This window comes from Ptiloglossa arizonensis, chromosome 3 (assembly GCF_051014685.1).
Source record: "Ptiloglossa arizonensis isolate GNS036 chromosome 3, iyPtiAriz1_principal, whole genome shotgun sequence".
NCBI lineage: Eukaryota > Metazoa > Arthropoda > Insecta > Hymenoptera > Colletidae > Ptiloglossa > Ptiloglossa arizonensis.
In genome coordinates this window covers 28452111-28470626 of record NC_135050.1, presented here as the reverse complement: position 1 = coordinate 28470626, position 18516 = coordinate 28452111, and the positions used below count along the sequence as shown (strand labels likewise).

General features: G+C 44.6%; 1 protein-coding gene across 1 annotated transcript in view; it reads left to right on the top strand.

Moving 5' to 3' along the window:
* LOC143144673 (very long chain fatty acid elongase AAEL008004) overlaps positions 1 to 18516 on the top strand; it is a 47462-nt gene that overhangs the window by 11898 nt on the left and 17048 nt on the right. Inside the window, exons 2-3 of the mRNA XM_076307316.1 lie at positions 6155 to 6227; positions 17962 to 18152. Of these exons, the coding sequence (XP_076163431.1) occupies positions 6167 to 6227; positions 17962 to 18152 (252 nt within the window). The 5' untranslated portion in view covers positions 6155 to 6166. The remainder of the gene's footprint in view (positions 1 to 6154; positions 6228 to 17961; positions 18153 to 18516) is intronic.

Genomic DNA, 18516 nt, shown 5'->3' with positions numbered 1-18516 from the left:
TATAACTGTTTGTCCGATTCATCGTTCGCTATATGTCTCTCTACACGCTCGAACAAATACGTGTCTCAATTTTCACACACGAAGCACGCTCTTTAATATCGTATATACATTGTTTCTTGCTGCGGTTGGTAAAATCGTGCGTTTCGATACGAAGGAAACTGTTCGTTTTACCAGTATCCTTTTATTACATTGTTACGATGACCAGCTTTTCTTTCTTCCGTCGTTTCTTCAAAAAATTGGTTTCGAACGATCCCGGTATTTCTCGAAGACATTGTACGGGGTTTGTCGCGATTATCTTTCAAGCAAACCGATTAACTCGAGATGCTCGGCTAATATCGACCGATTTCGTGCATATCTCGGTGATCGATATCAAGCTGTTCAAGATGTAAGCGGGAGCAAATCTTCGTGGCTTCGTGCCAAATCAAGAGTACACGTAAGAAGTTTTCTTGGCCCTCTATTATTATATTTCCTATCCGTGTAAATGACCTGCCGCTTCTCTTGTCACGTTACGAGCTCGTGTTTCGCGTTGATCTATCGATCCAATAAGCTCGTCTAATAATTCAAACGAAGGAACAAACAAACACCGTACATTGAAAACGTTATATCCGTCGAACGTTAGATTTTTACATCGTATTTGAGTACGCGTCAATTTTTTATCGATATTATATCATTCTCCGCAATATATTCAAAGACGTGACATCGTGAATGCATTTAACCCTTAATTATCGGTCCTCGATGCAGTACACGCGCATTAAACTTTCAATTTCTCCGATACAGCAGCTGTCGCGTTAATTGTAGAAAATTCTTACCGATAACTATTATTCCCATCCAGAACGATCGATTGATTTTCATAAATGACTCGTGTCTACGGTACGTTCTTCGAAATTGATCGCGTCGGGTCGTATTTTCGCGTAAGTGCATCCAAAAGTGCATCCAAAGGGTAACCTCTCGAGTAAAACGTGTCGCCGATACAAACGGTAGTTTTCCAGAAAAGTGTCGTTGCGACAAATTTCCTTTCGGTTCCACGAACGTATCAATAATAACGTAGCAATTTCCAGCCCTCGCGTTGTTGTTTATACCCAGCGCGTGAACGATACAACGACACGGCGTGTAAAACCGGTTCACGGGGGCGGAAAGGGGTCTCGTAAAGTCGATAACACGAAGAGGAAAGCGCAGAGTCTCGAGTCTTTCTATTTAGTGAGCGCGTTTCTAATGCGAGTAATTTTAATCGACGGGCGTGTCGCGCGCGAACGTTTCGTTTCTTGAACTTGTCGATTCGATCGCCGATATCGTTGTAAGTTCTCGTTGGAGCCGAAGAAAAGCTCAACGAAAAAAGGTTGCAACGCTTATTTTAAACGTGTATTCGTAGCAGTGTTGTACCGGCGCGAACGTCGCTGTATAATTGACCGGTTACGGGCCGCGGGTGCACTTTCTAATAAAACTTTCGGCGATAAGCGTTTGTGAACCACTCGTACGACCATTGGTGTACATAGCTATCGCTTTTCCTTTTTCGAATCACCTGTCGTTGCCTCGGTGCTCATCGATTTCCGTGCCGGAGCTGGTGACGCCCGACGACAGATCGTGCACGCGATCTCTCCGATAATTTTCCAAATACTTTGTCTTGTATCGCGTGTTTAACGCATTATAATACCGACAGTTCATCCACGAGCTCTGTTAAAAAACTCGAAACAATACGTCCACTTTACAGTCGTTACCAACCATCGTATCTCGCGCACGTAAATCGCTAAATGGAATCTCACGCTCGTAAGATCATCGTGTAAATCTCACCGATGCAGAAACAAGTTTATGTCGCGAAACACCTCGAAATACCGTGTTTTACGCAGTTTTAGCGCGACGAAACGATTATTGTTGCACCCTCGCGGGTTATCGATAACGTTAACACTCGACCAACACGCTAGTGTTCGAGCTCTTGGCGTTACTTTCTCCTCTGCGTTGTCCTTTGTCGGGACGTTACGAAAGAGTAAAATTCACAGTTTTGGGAACTTCGAATCGGTTCGTCGAATTATATACAAACTTTAAAAATGGTTACTCGAATTTTGGATCCGTATTATTTTGTTTCAATTGAATACCGATCGAATTCCTCGACGTTGTTCGTTTGTTTCGTTCGTTGTTCTATTCTTTCGTAAGCGTTAGGGATTAGAAACCAACGAGTGTCCTTGCGAAAGCAAAATTTGCAGTTAATCGAAGGTCGTCGTTAATTCGCAACGGAATCAGAATCGGTTTGTAATTCAATCGATGTCGTTTCAGGTCTCTAGCGACGATCAAAATGTATTTATTTTATCGCCGCGATATACATAACTGAACAATTCATACCAAGGGCGCGAACCTCGGTCGTGTTTTCGAACACGGTGACCTGATTTTTCGTTCGGCAGAGGATCCACGTATGCATACGTGCGGCAAGCGTTTTAATGCCGCGACTTACACCGCCTTGCGTAATTAATCGATTCGCACAGTCATCGTCCTGCTTTTTCGTTGCAGTTACACTTCGCGAAATCCCAATGAAAGCCTCTTACAAAAGGAAGTTAAGTAAGACGACCGGTCGTTACACCGACGTTCCGACAGTATTCGATGTTTTAATTTCGTTGCCTCGGTCGCAGACGTTTTCTTAAGTATCGGTTGCGATCGTCGTGTTCTTTTTTTTTTTTTTTTCATTTCTCTCTTTATTCGCATACCGGAATAAGTATTCCATCCGCGCACAAAAGTAACAAGAAATCGGAAATATTTTGCCAACGTGGTCGAACCCAACGCACAGTCGAGGTCGCGATAATACCTGTATCATTACCCGTAAGTATTATCAAACTTAACGAATACCTTCGATATCTTCGTAATTGCCACAGCGAAGCGTACGAATATATTTCAGCGATCGTTTAACAGCACGATTAGAAGTTTGCCTTGGGAAAAAAAATGTAACATCGACTGAAACTTCTAAATTGTACAAATTGTTGCACGATTGCGTAACGCGAGAGTTCCAAAAACAAAAAAGAAAAGAAAACAAGTAGAATGGAAATAACGATAAAATCGTAATAAGGGAAACTGAGAGGAGAAGAGGGAATAAAAATGAAGAACGCGGAGGAAAGTTGGAAGAAAATCGTTCCGTGTAATGGAGATATCTTCTGGTAGCATAGGCGCGCGAGAAGTTGGCACTGCTCCTACGAGCTGAAACGGTACGGGAGAAAGGGAAATCGTCCACTCGTATCACTTGTGACGTAACAGCTACGCCCTTACGTGGACACATTGTCGCTATTGGCTAAATTAGGCAGGTGTGTAGGTTCACCGCTCGACCGGACAAACGCGAGAAAGTGAGATGCAGATACGTGTCCGAGACGCGTTCGCGGACTCTGTCGTTGCGTCGCGGTTGGTCGTGTTTTGTTTAGCACGCGTTCCTCGTCACACGGTGGACTTCTACATCTGCCCAATTTAACCAATAGCGACAATGTGTCGGTGCAAGGGCGTAGCTCTCCCGTTACGAGCGACGGCTGGAGGATCGAGTGGACGAGATCCCCCCGTTACCCCGTGCTGTTTCAGCTCGTAGGAACAGTGCCAACTTGTGCGTTCACGGTACAAAAGTCAAACTACCGTACGTGTTGTAATATACGTGTAATTTGCATCTATATGTACATTAGTTCTCTCTTCGGTGAAGTTAACGATCGAGTTGATATTGTGTTTTTCTTTTTTTTTTTTTTGTCATTTAACATGTTTTACCGATTTTTTCTTCGTAGCGTTGAATTTTCATTGTACGGTCGACGCGAGGATAAATATGCCTTTGGACGTTCGAAACGGATAACTTTAGATTTAAAAGGAGGATTTCTTCTCATTTTTCCGCTTCGTTCAAATTTTACTTTTTTTAACGAAATTGTTCGATCGAGCAATCAATACGAGGATAAATATGCCTTTGGACGCTCGAAACGACTAAGTTTAGATTTAAAAAAAGGATTTCTTCCCATTTTTCCGCTTCGTTCAAATTGTACTTTTTCCAATGAAGTTGTTCGATCGAGCAATCAACGCGAAGATAAATATGCCTTTCGACGCTCGAAATGTCTAAGTTTAGATTTAAAGAAAATATTTCTTCCCATTTTTTCGCTTCGTTCAAATTCTACTTTTTTTAACGAAATTGTTCCATCGAGCAATCAATACGAGGATAAATATGCCTTTGGACGCTCTCAACGGCTAAGTTTAGATTTAAAAAAGGATTTCTTCTCATTTTTCCGCTTGGTTCAAATTCTACTATTTTCAACGAAATTGTTCGCTCGAGCAATCAACGAGTACCAGTTGTCCGGCCCGGTAAGAAACACGCGTAATATTTTGTGGAGGATTTTGAAATCCCATGTCGCGTTTCTTCTTCGTAGGTTTGTGGAAACGACGACCCGAGAGACTCGTCGGGAGATCCGTACGAGCGCGTTTAAAAGGTAGGACGATCGATGCGGGCTTTATACTTCCGTGGAAACCAGCTCGCTCGCGCCGGACTCCGTGAAACGAGCGAATTTCGCGAACGCTTACTCTCGTCCGTGCATTTCCCACGCACTTCTCTCGTCGCTAACGACTATCCTCGTCCCCACGAGACACGCTCGACGAGATTTTTCCCGCGATTTTCATCCCCCAACGATCCGTCGAACGATCATCGCGCACATTTCACCTTAAAGGGTCGCTCCGTTTAGTTCTCTCCTCTTTCTTCAAGTTTCGAGAATCTTTCACGATTTTTCTCCGAGACAACTGGTGGACCGATCGTGTTCAAACTTCGCACGTGCGTTTACTCGCGTTTACTTGTATTTACTAGCGTTTTAACAAATTGCAGGAACGTTACGGGATGTAATTTCTTTGCGTTAGTTTCTTTCGGGAGTTACGGGTTATTAAACCAGACACCCAGAGCGTACTGTATTTTATTTCACGTTTTATTTCTCGGGATAAGGTATATCGTTGTTGCTGAAACCTTACGCAACGTAGACCAAACTCAAGCGATAAAAGAGGGTATTAGATGCAGTTCGCCCGGGTCCCCTAATTCTTATCTACAGCGGGAAGTGAGCACTTCGCGCGTTCCCACAACCTCTTCGACGCGTAATTCGACCTCGTGTATGTTTCTCCTAATAGGTAAATTTTTCTACAAAAATACCTTTGGACGTATTTTATTTTCAACAGTTTCGTTCGTCGATTCGTCTTCGCCGTTGATACGACTCTCCCGATCGTCGTGAGCGGAATAATCAAAGGGCGATTCGTAATCCGTGTTATCGTTCGTCATGAAGCGTAGACGAACATTTGTACATTTTACGGTGTAGTAAAAAATACAAAGAATCGTTATAAAAAATCGATTATTTTGAGCTCGGAACTGGACAGATCCGTTGTCATAGTCTGGCAAGTGTGACGGGACAAATTCCAAACTGTCACTTTTTAGCGAAGGATTCGAGTCGCGCTCGAATCCTGATTAGAACAAGGATCTATGAGAGTCGCGACGATCACCTAATCCAAACTAAGAACTTTACTTGAAAATTATTCCGACTGGAGAAACAATGGGTTTAAACGGACGTGGCGACCGATTGACTTCAGAATGTAGACTTATTCGAGAGCGTTGTCGGTTTATATACAGTTGTTATCTTAAAGAATAGTACAGGTGTAAAAGTTTCACACGGTTGGTTTTCGGGGTAAGTCTTCTCGGGAGGGCGTTCGTCGAATTCGAGCTTAGAGATCTTGATGCACCGTTCCGGGTGGTCCGAGGTGACAAAGCCATTCGTAGAAATTAGATATCGAGGAATTCGTTCCAGAAACGAGCCCAGAGAAAAGTACGGGACGCATCTCGTTTCCTTCGACGGTTGTCAAAGTCTTCCGAATGAATGAATTCCTGCTCGAATCGGGAAGTTGTTTGAACCGAGCTCGTAGATCACTGTTCTTTCTGTGTCAGCACTCCGCGCATTGGTCGCGGAGAGAGTATTAAAAGTGGTAACTGGGGCAGTTCTGTCTCGCCGAAATCCGATCGCGAAATATTTCTCTCTCGATTCGTAACCGCGCAAAAAAAAAAAGAAAAAGAAAAGAAAAGAAAAAAAATAGTTGTTTCCAATTTGAATCCGTCGTTCGTTCCGCGAACGATTATGCGAAATTTGTCAGCAGCGAGTAAAAAGAGAACACGTTTTCCGTTTGATTACAGAAACCAGCCAAGATGACGACCATAGTAGCGGATCTGGTGCACGGATACAGGGACCTCATGGATAACAAATCCGGTAAGACGATTTCCTTTCAACGATCTTCGAGTAGATTCGCGATCGGTTTCCATCGGGGTCTACGACATCCAAGTGGGTCAGTTTGGCGCGTGCGAACTGAAAATCAAAAACCCCGCGACACGATGGAACGCGAGCGAAACTCTCCTCCGCGAGAGCGATCCGATCCGCGACTAAATCCTAGACGATAACGCGACCGATCGAGCGGAAAGGAAGCGAGACGCTCCTCTCGCGCGAACAGCGATGAAAAATTAATCGAAACTCCGAGCGAGCGTTTCGATTTTTACGGAATCGTATCCTCGAGGCTCGAGCGGTGGGCGATTTCACGCGATTCGTTCGATGCCAGATTTCACTCGACGCGAATACTCGAGCCACGAGACCGAACAACTTGCGAAATGTATTTCTATATTTTGTAAGATATTTGTAAAAAAAGAAAAAAGAACACATCCAGCCTAAAATCGAATCGAACGCTCGACGTCGCGGGGGCACGAAATTACTAAAATTCTCTAATTTACTAAAAGTTATTCGAGCCACGAAACCGGCCAATCACGGCCGGTGAAATGCGACAGATTCCTTGAGAAAGCTTTCGCAACACCTGTCGAACGAGGACAGGTGAATCTACGCGGGGATTCGTCCAAGGAGAAGTGTATTCGTAGACGAGGCGTCGTATTTTATCGCGCATATTTTCAAAATGACCTCTCGCTTCTCACCTCGGTGTGTCCGTGTATACGTGTGTGTACGTGTGAGCACGTGTGCGCGGCAATGTCGGCTTCCATCGTGTTCCCGATTTCCCTACGATCGGCCGCGAGACATTCGTGGCCAGTTCGGTCGAGTCACCGTGGAATTCCGAGTCGAGGCGCGATTGGCCAAACGAATGAAAACCGCCGCCTCGGCGTTTCCCAAACCGATCCATCCACTCGTGAAACACACCATTCGTGGAACCATATTAACGCAATCTGTTCTTCTCACGGGCCATTCGGGAATTCCTGTTACTACCGCGTAAACATTCGCTTTCGATTCGCTTTTATTCCTCCCGGCGATACGATTCTCCGGGATAGTGGAGGCTCGCTCGACCTGGTTTTTTTTTTCTTTTTTCTTTTCGAGTCGACGTACGCTCGATTCAAGACCGTACACCGAAGATGACTCAACGCTCGTAAGTTTCTTCTTGTGACACTGTTAGCGAGTGACGGAGCGGTGCGTACCAATTACCAAATATGAATGGTATAAGCGCTCGTGGGATCGGACGGTGTCGAAACTTTTCTATAGAAAAGTATCGCGGCCGAGGTAACCGATCGCCGAGATCGGAAACCACCGGGAATTTCGTACGTCGAAAAGGACAAGGTCGTGCCTCGGCTGGCGTCTTTGGAAGTCAAATGAACCTTGGCTATCGGATTAAATCGTATACGTCGACGTCGATAGAGATTTCATTCGATGTATCAATAATGACACGTGTTTATCGTACCGAGATCGTATACGTTGAAGTGGAAGGAAATAATAACGGAGTAATGAACGAAGAAAGTAAAACCAAGTGTACGTTCGATCGAAAAATGTGGTAACGTTCTGTGTCGATGTTGAAAACGATGTCCCGAGAATGCGGTAAAAGTGGAAGGAAGAAGAAAAGTAAACGTATACGAGGGTAATAACGTTGATAAGAAGGAGAAGTGGTAGAAAGTAAATTGGAACGAAACGAGCGGCCGAGAAAAGTGAAAATACATTACGGTGATGTGCGGTGGAAGAACCGTGATGTTCGAACGTGTGATAAATGGGTAAGAGATAAGTCGGTGTTACGTTTGTTAAAAAAAAAGAACTCCTCGCGTCGATAATCGCGATTAGTTGGTAGAAGTTGCACGGTTTATCTTCGTTTCGTATTGTACCTGTCGGATTGTACGAACGAATGTGTAACGCGATCGTATTTGCGTTAAGCGAACCTTGGGCAAGATCCGTTAATCGGACAAGCGTAACGAGCAACATCGACACGGTCGAGGATCGAGATGATCGGTAGTTGGACAAGCTTGATAAACATCGGCTTGGTCAAAGACCGAGATGATCGGTAGCGAAGCAAAAAGGAGCTTTCGAGGACGAGGTAAAAACGAGAGAACAAATATAGACGACGAAGCCAAGAGTAAGCAACTTCGCGCCACGCGGTGATACAAAGTACACAATTCCGGGAAGAGCGACGATAAAGTTGAGTCGACGATTGGCTCGTTCCTCGTATAAAATTCTCGCGTAGAAATCGTAGACGAAAATCCCCCTGATTACGGTGTAGGGTGAATTTTCGAACAACCGGTGACGAGTATAGGGATAGGACGATCCCGATGGAACGTTCGAATCGATTTCGACGGGCAGTTGTTTCTCATTTTTACCGGTTAGAAATCTTTCCGTGGCGTATACTTGAATAGAACTTTCCATTAATACCGAATGCATGAAATTTCTCAGCTCGAGATAAAAATCGCTACGCCTTTCCAGCGAATACGACGGTCCCGGTTTTGTTGCTCGAAAGCGGGAAGTATAAACCGCGCGTGGCGTCAGTCTGGGAATTACTAGGAGAAAATGAACACTCGATTGTGTGTGCACCGGTAAAGTTTTCTTCGCGAGTCACGTGGATGGCAGATTATCGTGGCGGCGGAACGTTTGAAAGTGCGACGGGGTTGAACGTTCGTTCGGACGATCGCGTTGCGTTTGCTCGCCGCGTCTCTCGAGTTTCTGCGCCGCCGTCGTGGATTGATTCGTGACCAGGTCGGTGTAACCGTAACACGATTCGCTCGACAGCGGTTAAGGGGGCTCGAATTGACCGGCCCTTCTTTATTATTATTATTATTTTCTTTTTTTTTTTTTTTTTTTTTCACGTTCCCGTGTCACACGGCGCGTGGATTATCGATTCGATACCGAGGCGAGCCACCAGGCCGTATTTTCCGCTAATCGTGTCCCGTGTAGACCAAGAGACACCCTTGCCTGATTACACCGAGCCTACTGCATCAGTGGAATCTGTTCTTGCATTTACTTTCGACGGTCGTTCGGTTAACGCGTTCAACGCCGCGCGAAATTGAAGGCTTCCCGGGGAAACCTGTGAAAACAGGTCAAGTCGTTACGTAGCGATATTCGGCGATAGGAAAGTACCCATTGCACCGAGTTCTGCGCAGCTTCCGTCCCCTATTTATCCCGTTTCGTTTACTCGTCGAACCGTACCTCGATCTACGAAAGCTTTGTTCCATCGCGAACGAACGGTCGCCGACTCTTCCAAATCGAAATCGAGATCGTAGCAGCGCGCGTTACGGCTTCGGGGAAGCTAGCGGACTGTAACACGAAGGAATAGAAACGAGCACAGTCCGTAATTAGAAGAATTTCAAGGGTCGAAGAATCATTGGGGAAGATACGATTCCGTGTGCATGTATTTTTTCGACTCGAGACACCACCGTCGCTAAGTTTCTTTTTCGTATATCGAAACTTGCACCATCCGCGGTCGAGCTCATCGAAATCGTGCAACCGATGTCAAGTTCGGATTATAATATCTAGTTTATTAAAATATACAGGGATCTCGCGTATCTAGTGGTATAGTTTTTGTACATATAAGAATACAAAATCCGAACAAACAAGTATACAATGATATATCTTGACGTGAACGACGACAATGTCGTGTGGTCTTCGTGACTCTCGACTTGGAACTCGATTGGAAAGAAAAACCAAAAGGAAAATAGCCAAACCGTTGACCGCGTGACGGACGACCCTTTCGCGCCAATATAAAGACAGAGTCCTTAAAACTGACATCGACATCTGGCACCCTTAAGGTCGTTGTTGCGTTCGTTCCAACAGTAACGAAAGATTCGAGCACATGGATCGCGTTCGAACGATTCTTTGTTTCCCCAGGCATCGAAACGTTCGCCACGTTGGTATTCGGAGCATTTGTGTTAGAATTTGCAAGTCAGCGTTAACCGTGACTGCGCGAAGCTCGATCCTCCATTGGTCGCTAATTTGTAACGCCAAGCTCGGCGATTGGGCGGCAACTTCGCGACGACTGCCGGCATATTGTAAGTCGTAGTCGTTTAGGCTTCCCAAATATACTTAGACGCTAATACCGTACTAATGCTCGCGAATCGATCGTCTTGATACATCGTGGCCTTGGAAACGACTCGATGGAAGCCTCTCGCGTTGAACCAATTAGCGAACGCTAGATCCGGCCACTTTGACCGACCGAATTCGATTCGCTTTTTTTCCCAAGGATCAACGATGAGAAGTTTTTTCCGTGTCAGTCCGCAGACAAGTAATTGGATTACAACTCCGCGCGCGCAATCTCTAGAAACAATAAGTATTCGGCTGCAACGACAATATTTTACGTCTCCGTCCGATATAAGCAACCGTGTCGCAGACTTGTCCTCGTACCGTGTACAGCGACTTACGGAGAAAGCTCCTTAGTCCCTGTACTACGACTGTCGACCGCAAAACGGTTAATGTCGTAAGGTTTTGTCGAATTAGGATGAGGTTTACCGGCGCGTTACAACGACGTGTCGTACTCGAAGGTCGTAAGAGTCGATCCGTTGTTCTATCCGCGCGGCACGAATGCGCTCTTTAAGGGGATCGGGTAGCCGAAGATTCAATTTTTTATCCTACTGTACAACAGTGTCGTCTTTCTCGAGTCGAACGTTGCTCGATTCGCGTCGAAATTCGCAAAATAGCGGATTGGGTAACCGAAAAGGTCGAACGACGACTTGAGAAGTTTAAACGCGTTTCTCTCCATTTTCTATTTTCTTCTCGTTTGGTCTCGAATACGGAGATTCGAATCGACTTGAAAAAAAGAACAGTGTGTCTGTAACGTATATAATTTCGAGCCGAACCTCTGAACAATTTTTTAGAAATTTTCCTTTCCGAGAGAATCTTTTAATCGACATCGCGCGACACCATTCTTAACGTACACGTACATAACCAGAAAAGATTTCTTTCTCTTTCAGACATCGTGCAAAAGGAAACGTCCAAACTTGCATCAATTTGCTTGGAATCGATTCCAAAAAGAAGACTGTTTTGAAACAATTCGTTCCTCTAGCTCTCGTAACATCGAGTCGGTCGTATTAGCAGTTTCTATATTTGTTCGTCTAGTCCTCTCAACATTCAGCTTTTCGTATTAGCAGTTTCTGCAAGGTAAAGGCGTACACACCGCGAGCGATTAGCGTTTACGCGTGTCTGTGGCCCTGACGAGGTAAATATCGTGTCTGTCGAAAGAGGATGATTTCTGGCGTTCCCTTCCGATAGTGTCCTCGTCGTGTCCTACGATTCTTGGAAAATATTTAACGACGACTGTCGGCCGAAAAATCTCACGGTCGATCTCGTGTGTCGCGTATGGCCTCCCCAGACTTCTAATTCACGCATTGTCCACCGGAGTGTCATTTAGGCGACGAGTCGTAAATTCGTTGAAGCCTGTAGCGTATCGAGGGTGCTACGAACACGCTGTCCCTATTACGAATTAATGCAATAGAGTGCGAACAGGCCCTTGTTTACGGACCGTTGCTGATAGCCATCCGCCGCTGATTCAGGAAACACGCGTAGCCACCTTGTTCAAAGTAGTCATTTTTCTCTTACTTACCATTTTCAAAGTCCAGAAAACATTCTAGTCAACCCGCGACTAGAACTAAGGTCATCATCGTCATTCTCACCCTTAGAAAAATCTATAAAGACCGAGGAAAACCGATCAGAAAAATTAGTAACCGTGATCATCGCTCGGTCGAATTCTCAAATGTATATTTTTTTAATAAACTCGTTTTGGTACAAGTTTTGTGAATTTTCTCGAGACAGAAGTCGCGTTGAAATCGAGTTACTCCGATTGGGGAAAATCGAAACGAATCATTGTGCTCTTTGTTATGGAACTGTGAACTCTACGGAGGTGTTCGTAAGTAGGAGGAGTCGAGGAGGAGTTTTCGCGAGATTCTTTCGAGAAGTTTAACGCGCTATTCGAGAACCGTGAATTGGTTGTTCGCGAACGAGTTCTAATTGCCGTAGACGATTTCGGTTTCTATTTCGATGCGTTGTAACGATGCTCGGGCGCCAAGGATCCGTGCGATGGAAAAATTCACGAAAGGACCGTGAGTGTTGTCCGCGAGCTGCACGAGGGTAAATGTTTACGTGGTTCGCGTCGAAGTCCAAGGCATGTCGCGCACGTGTGCCTGCTAAAAGGTGAATTCAAGGCCTGGCTAGATTTGCAACAGCACGTGCGACGATGGATGAAATACTTAGATAAAGAATATAAGATAAGCAACTTCCGATGAAGTCATTCGTTTCTTAGAGATTACAATCGATAATAAGAGATTGTATTTCCTGTTTAACGAATACAAACTTTTCCGAGTAAACGTTGCTAGTAAATAGTTACACGGAGCTTTCGTTAATTTGTTATAAAGTAGAATAGATCGATAACTGAAAAGAAAGAGTTCCTAGAAATTCTTAGATCTAGATAAAGAAACGACGGTGACACAATGAAGGTAATTCAGGTGTTACCTTTAAACGCGGTATTATGGATTCGAAAGTAAATAGTTACACGAAGCTTTCATTAATTTGTTATAAAGTAGACTGGATCGATAATTGAAAAGGAAAAGTTCCTAGAAATACCTAAATCGAGATAAAGAAACACCAGTAAAGATAACACACTCGTTACCGTCAAACGCGGTATTATGGATTCGGAAGTGAACGTTGCAAGTAAATAGTTACACGAAGTTTTCATTAATTTGTTACAAAATAGAGTAGATCGATAACTGAAAAGGAAAAGTTCCCAGAAATACCTAGATCGAGATAAAGAAACGCAAGTGAAGACAACACACTCGTTACCTTCAAACGCGATATTATAGATTCGGGAAGGTTCGTGTATCGCGCGGAATGGAATTATAATACTCGTATAAGGTGAAACGAATATAATGAAATATCTTTCTCGCAAATTCTGGAAAAAAAGAAGGCAGTTTGCGGGGGGTTGGTCGTCGAGTCGCAGAAGCGTGTCGTGTCCAGCGGTGTGCGTCCGTGTGGACACGTAGCGACGCGGTGTCGCTGTTCGGTCGGGTCATGCGAGTGCAAGGGTAATTTACCGGAAGGTTTGGCGACCGCCATCTGAACGAACTGCCGCGTCTTTCCGCAGGGGGTTGGAGAAAAAATGGCCGAGAAATTTATCCAAGCTGACGGGCAAGCGAGCAGCCCTGCACTCGAGCCGACGAATTTTCCACGGCTGAGGATCTTCCTCTCGTGCCGCTGCTCTCCTATGGCTTCCCTCGCGTAATCGAATCGCTCGCTCGCTCGCCTGTCGATTACCGTTGCGATTCGCCGACCGCATACAGCATCCCCCGGTTAACTGTCGAGTCTCTCGCCCTCGATATACCAAACGGTGTCATTCCGTTGTTCTTCGTTCAACGCGAGCCATCCGTCGACAACTCGGAGATACTTACGCGCGCGAATTTATACTTTTACTATTTTCTACGTATCTCGAGGAAAGTGACTCGAAACGCGAGAGTTTTCGAACTATAGTTCACCCGTGTATACAGTATCGAAAGGATCTTCGAAACGAGGAATTACCGTATCGTGTATTGTGTTCTGTTCGCGCAGATCTTTTCAAGCGCGTTTGAACGCGATGACGTTATACGTTATCGAATATACGTTATCGAGCCCGGGACGGGTCGTTTCCTCGATAAATATTATAATTCTCATCGGTTTGGTTGTACACGCAATTGGGAATGTAATTCGAGTAAAGTCTACTCGATATCGGACCGAACGAGATAATCGTACGATTGTAACTGTAATTATACTTTCGAATAGACGTTCTAAGAGCAAGTTACGTTTACCGGGAACAGTTTACCTGTATTCTGCGCAGCAGTTACGGAAATATATATATATATATTTTTTTGTGGAAACATCAGGGTACAAGCGTACACTCGGAGACAGATGTCATTTTATTCGATATCCAGAAACGATGTCCATTTACGCGATCAATGCTGCCGCGACAAAAGAGGAAGGTCCACCTTTGAAATCTTCGAGATTCGATGCCATTCATCGAGATCGATAACAATCTCGACGATGTTTCCGTGGATCGATCGATATCGGTCACCCGTTGTACGGACGTAACCAGCCGGGCATTCGATTATTTTTTTTCGCGACGAATCGGTGTCAAGTTTTTAACGATTCCGTTCGTTACAATTGTGCGAAAAGCGCATTCGCTTATTGTAATTAGAAATAAAATGAATCGATCGGAGTATCGTTCCGCGCGAGTCACTGATCCGCATTGCGATACCGCTTTATAATTTCCGTTGTCACGGATATTTACATATCGACGATCTATCGTTACAAATAAATTGTTTACTAACGAACCGTTTTACAATTCCAGACGAGCGGGGCGGCTACGATCTTGTTTTATAATGCGGGTCAACCGTATGCGTGCGAAAATCGTTTCGCCGATTCGATATATGCGTTTATGTATCCTGGCTTTGTTAATAGATTCGTCTCCTTAGCGACGACTTCCGGTCGGAAGGGCAAAACTTTGATACCTGCGGCAGGTGCACAATGAACTTCCAAGTGATTGCATAACGCGAAGAGGAGACTTTTAAATCGCGCGTTGATTGCTCCACTTTTCGAGCCGCGTATAATAATACCGTCTTGCGAAATTGTCCAGTCTCCTTTTTTGCCAGCCGGGGAATGTCACCTTGCTCTCTATTCCGTTACGTAATTTTTCTGCGTACACCGACACGTGGACTCGTTGAACACGTTCTTTCTCTTTTCTTTTTTCTTTTATTATTATTATTATTATTTTTTTTTTTTTTTTAAGGAAATTGCTGATCCTCGTAAATCAACTCCTAGCAACCTGTAAATAGATGTTTACCGTCGTTGAATTCGAACGGAGATTGTTTACAGAATTCTACTCCGTTTGAATCGAAGAGAAAGAATTAGGTGAAAATCGAACGACAGTTGTAGAAGGATCGATGAAGGGAACCAGAGAGATCGAATCGTTAACGATCAATAAGAGAGTTAGTGTAGCTGAGAAGCTTAAATTGCCGATTACCGTAAATCAACTCCTAGCAACCTGTAGATAGATGTTTGCTGTCGTTGAATTCGAACGGAGATTGTTTACAAAATTCTACTCCGTTAGAATGAAAGAGGAAGAATTAGGTGAAAATCGAACTACAGTTGTAGAAGGATCGATGAAAGGAACCAGAGAGATCGAGTCGTTAACGATTAATAGGAGAGTTAGTGTAGCGATCAATTGACGGTAAAATGTTCGAATAAGTAACAACAGAGGTACATGAAAATAGGTTATCGTAATCGAGAATAACAAAGATTTACCATACGGACGTACTTGTAGTTCACGGGGTACTTAATTTCACTGGACGATCATTGCCGCAATGTTTTTAGCAATCGATGCAATTACGCACAGAGTTCGCGCCGCGATAATTTACAATATGATTATATTGCGTATGACATCGATGGAATAAATGATCGGGCAGTGAAATGCTTCGTGCTCGGTAGCAAGGACAATTTGTCAACAGACTTTAAACTTTCAAATTCGAAATTCGTCATCGTTGTTTCGAGCGATACCTAGACGATATCTGGGATCACGGATTCGGTTAATTTATTTTATTACGATGTCTACACCGTTTCTCGATATCTTTTACCGCGGTTCGACTCGGGACGAAATTAATGGCAAGCCACGATAATAAAAGCGGTCGATAAAACCTTTCGTAGATAATATTAATCTCGTTTCGTCCGTTCGGAAAAGTGGTTCTCGAGTCTGACATTTAGGTTCGGTTTGTCCGTTGATTTCGTCGTGTCACCGACAAGAACTGCGTATCCGTGTAACTCTGTATTTTTATTTTGCCCGGGAATAGAAACAATCCGACGAGATTCGCCTCCCCAAACTGTCATTAGCAATACCAGACCGGAATCTAAACGTGTCTCGTCATTCTTACGCTACCTACCGTGTAACACCTTTTCTTTTCTCTTTCTTCTTCCTCTTCTTCTTCCTCCTTTTTTTCTCCATTTTCGAGAAACGAATGTCTCAGAATTACGTCATCCCAATCGTCACAACACAGAGACGTAAAAGTGAATCGTCGATTTGTTTTTATCGTCTGAAATACGATAATTACCTTTTTACCTCTGATACGCGCTAATGGTGTTCTTCGAATATTCTAATCGATTGTACATATTTTTCCGTTGAGTTATTTCCATACGCTTTAAAGATGGCAGGCCGTGACATTACTCGTGTTAAAATATAGTCGCGAAAAAATGATCGTCGCGGTATCTTCTCGATGGATCTCGTCGCCGCTTAATCGAATTTCGGATATTCTTCGTTTCGTGTCGCGGTTGGAAACGTTGAGGGCACGTGTATCGTAAGAATTGTTCCGTGCTCCGTTCCATTCGTCTGTAGCAGTCTCTGCAGTAGCGTCGGCCATTGTTCTCCATCGCAGGCGATGCTCCTAATGACGCCATTGTCACCGGAGAAACGAGGCTGAAGAAAGTAAACAACGAAAGGGGGTGAACGTAAAATTCATAAACCTCGGAAGTTTTGGGGTCACTGCATCTTCTTTAACCCTTGAGCAGGCGCGCGGGACTCTAGTGGACCACCCCACCGTGGTTCGTTGTGTGTCGCTGCCGGATATAGATTGTTTATTTTTAATTGGATCGAACGAAATTAAATACCTTGCTCGTACAAGAACGATAAAAAAGGGGCGGTGACACGCGTTCGTAATCGAAAGAGTACGATAGGAAATATTGTGAACGTAAGTGTCTCTGTTCGAGGATCGATTACGAACTTCGAAGCTTACGAATTCGTAATTCGAATTAAATTGGACGGTGCGCCATTGGAAGTACGTTTATCCGTTTGTTCGAAAATTTCTTTCGGTCGTATAAATCCATGCTGAAACCTCTTGGTCGATCGCGAGGAATCGGTTCAACCCGGCACGATAAACCATTCAATTTTCCCTAATTCTAAACGGATAAATCGCCCATTGGGAAACAGTATTCCGCATTGTTTCGTTCTCTGGAGAAAATAATCGGGCTGCGAGGAGGTTGACAAACCGGGAAGACCGTGCACTTCGTCTGCGCGTAATCATTGGAAAAATGGTCGTGACGAAGGTTCGTCGTGCGGTAATAACGATGCATAATATTCCAAGCGGTGAAGAAACGGTCTAAACGACGAAAGAGACGAAAGAGAGACAACGGGGTTTCGGTTAGATGTCTGTCGGATCGGTGGGCAAAGATTCGATAATTAAACGCGGTTTGAACGTTATTACTGCCGACAGGGGAGCCGAGGTTTAATTAGCGGGTAAACGTGGATGAAGTGGACGCGGATTCGTTCTCGGACGAGAGTGAAATTCGCGAGGAACCGACGACGAGGCGGTATCGCTCGAAGCGGAATCTTTCATTTGCTGTGGTTTCTGGTCGTGCAGACGCGTCGCGAAGAAGAGACGAGTTTTATACGGCTTTCTAAACAGAGGCGCGTTGGGCCCTTTAATTTCGTGACTCGAGCTGGTAACGATCCACCATTGAACGGGGATATTAATCAGCCTCGCGTCGAATCCGACTCGGTGTTCCCTCCCGACTTACAAATTACTCGCGACAGATTGATAGGCGAAGAGAAACATTTCGGTGGCGAACGTTTCAATTCGATAACGATTCGCGTCGCTCGATGCTACAACGTGGCAGGAAATTTTACTCGACGAAAGTCGTTCGAGGATACCCCGCGTTACACGATTTTCCCGCGCTCTAACGGACTGTGTTCTGATTCTAGATCCCAGAGTGAAGGATTGGTTGATGATGAGCAGTCCTTTCCCGACGCTGGCGATATGCCTATCTTACGCTTATTTCAGCAAGGTTATGGGACCGAGGATAATGGAAAATAAAAAGCCTTTCAACCTTCGCCAACTCTTGATAGTGTACAACTTCGTACAAACGATATTCTCCACATGGATCTTCTACGAGGTTCGTCCAATCTTTCTCTCATCTTTTCTTTTTTTTTTTTAAACCTTTTCAGACCCTTCGCGTGTTCGTACCAATGGACACGAATTTAACAATTCCGTCGCGAGGGCCCCTCCTCGACAATACCCATCGAGAGAAACGTTTCGGTATTCGTAAACGTCCTGGAAATATTTTTACGAATTCCGTAGAGTCACTTTCCATCGGGAACGGGGAAGATTCGTACACGAAGGAGAAGTCTCGAAATGAATTTTCGTTCGTCGAATACGATTGCAACGTTTGGGTGATCGGATCGAATATTGCGCGAACGAACAACGTGTAAATCGAAAACTCGCGAGTAAATACGGTTGCCACGGATCGGATGTAGGGC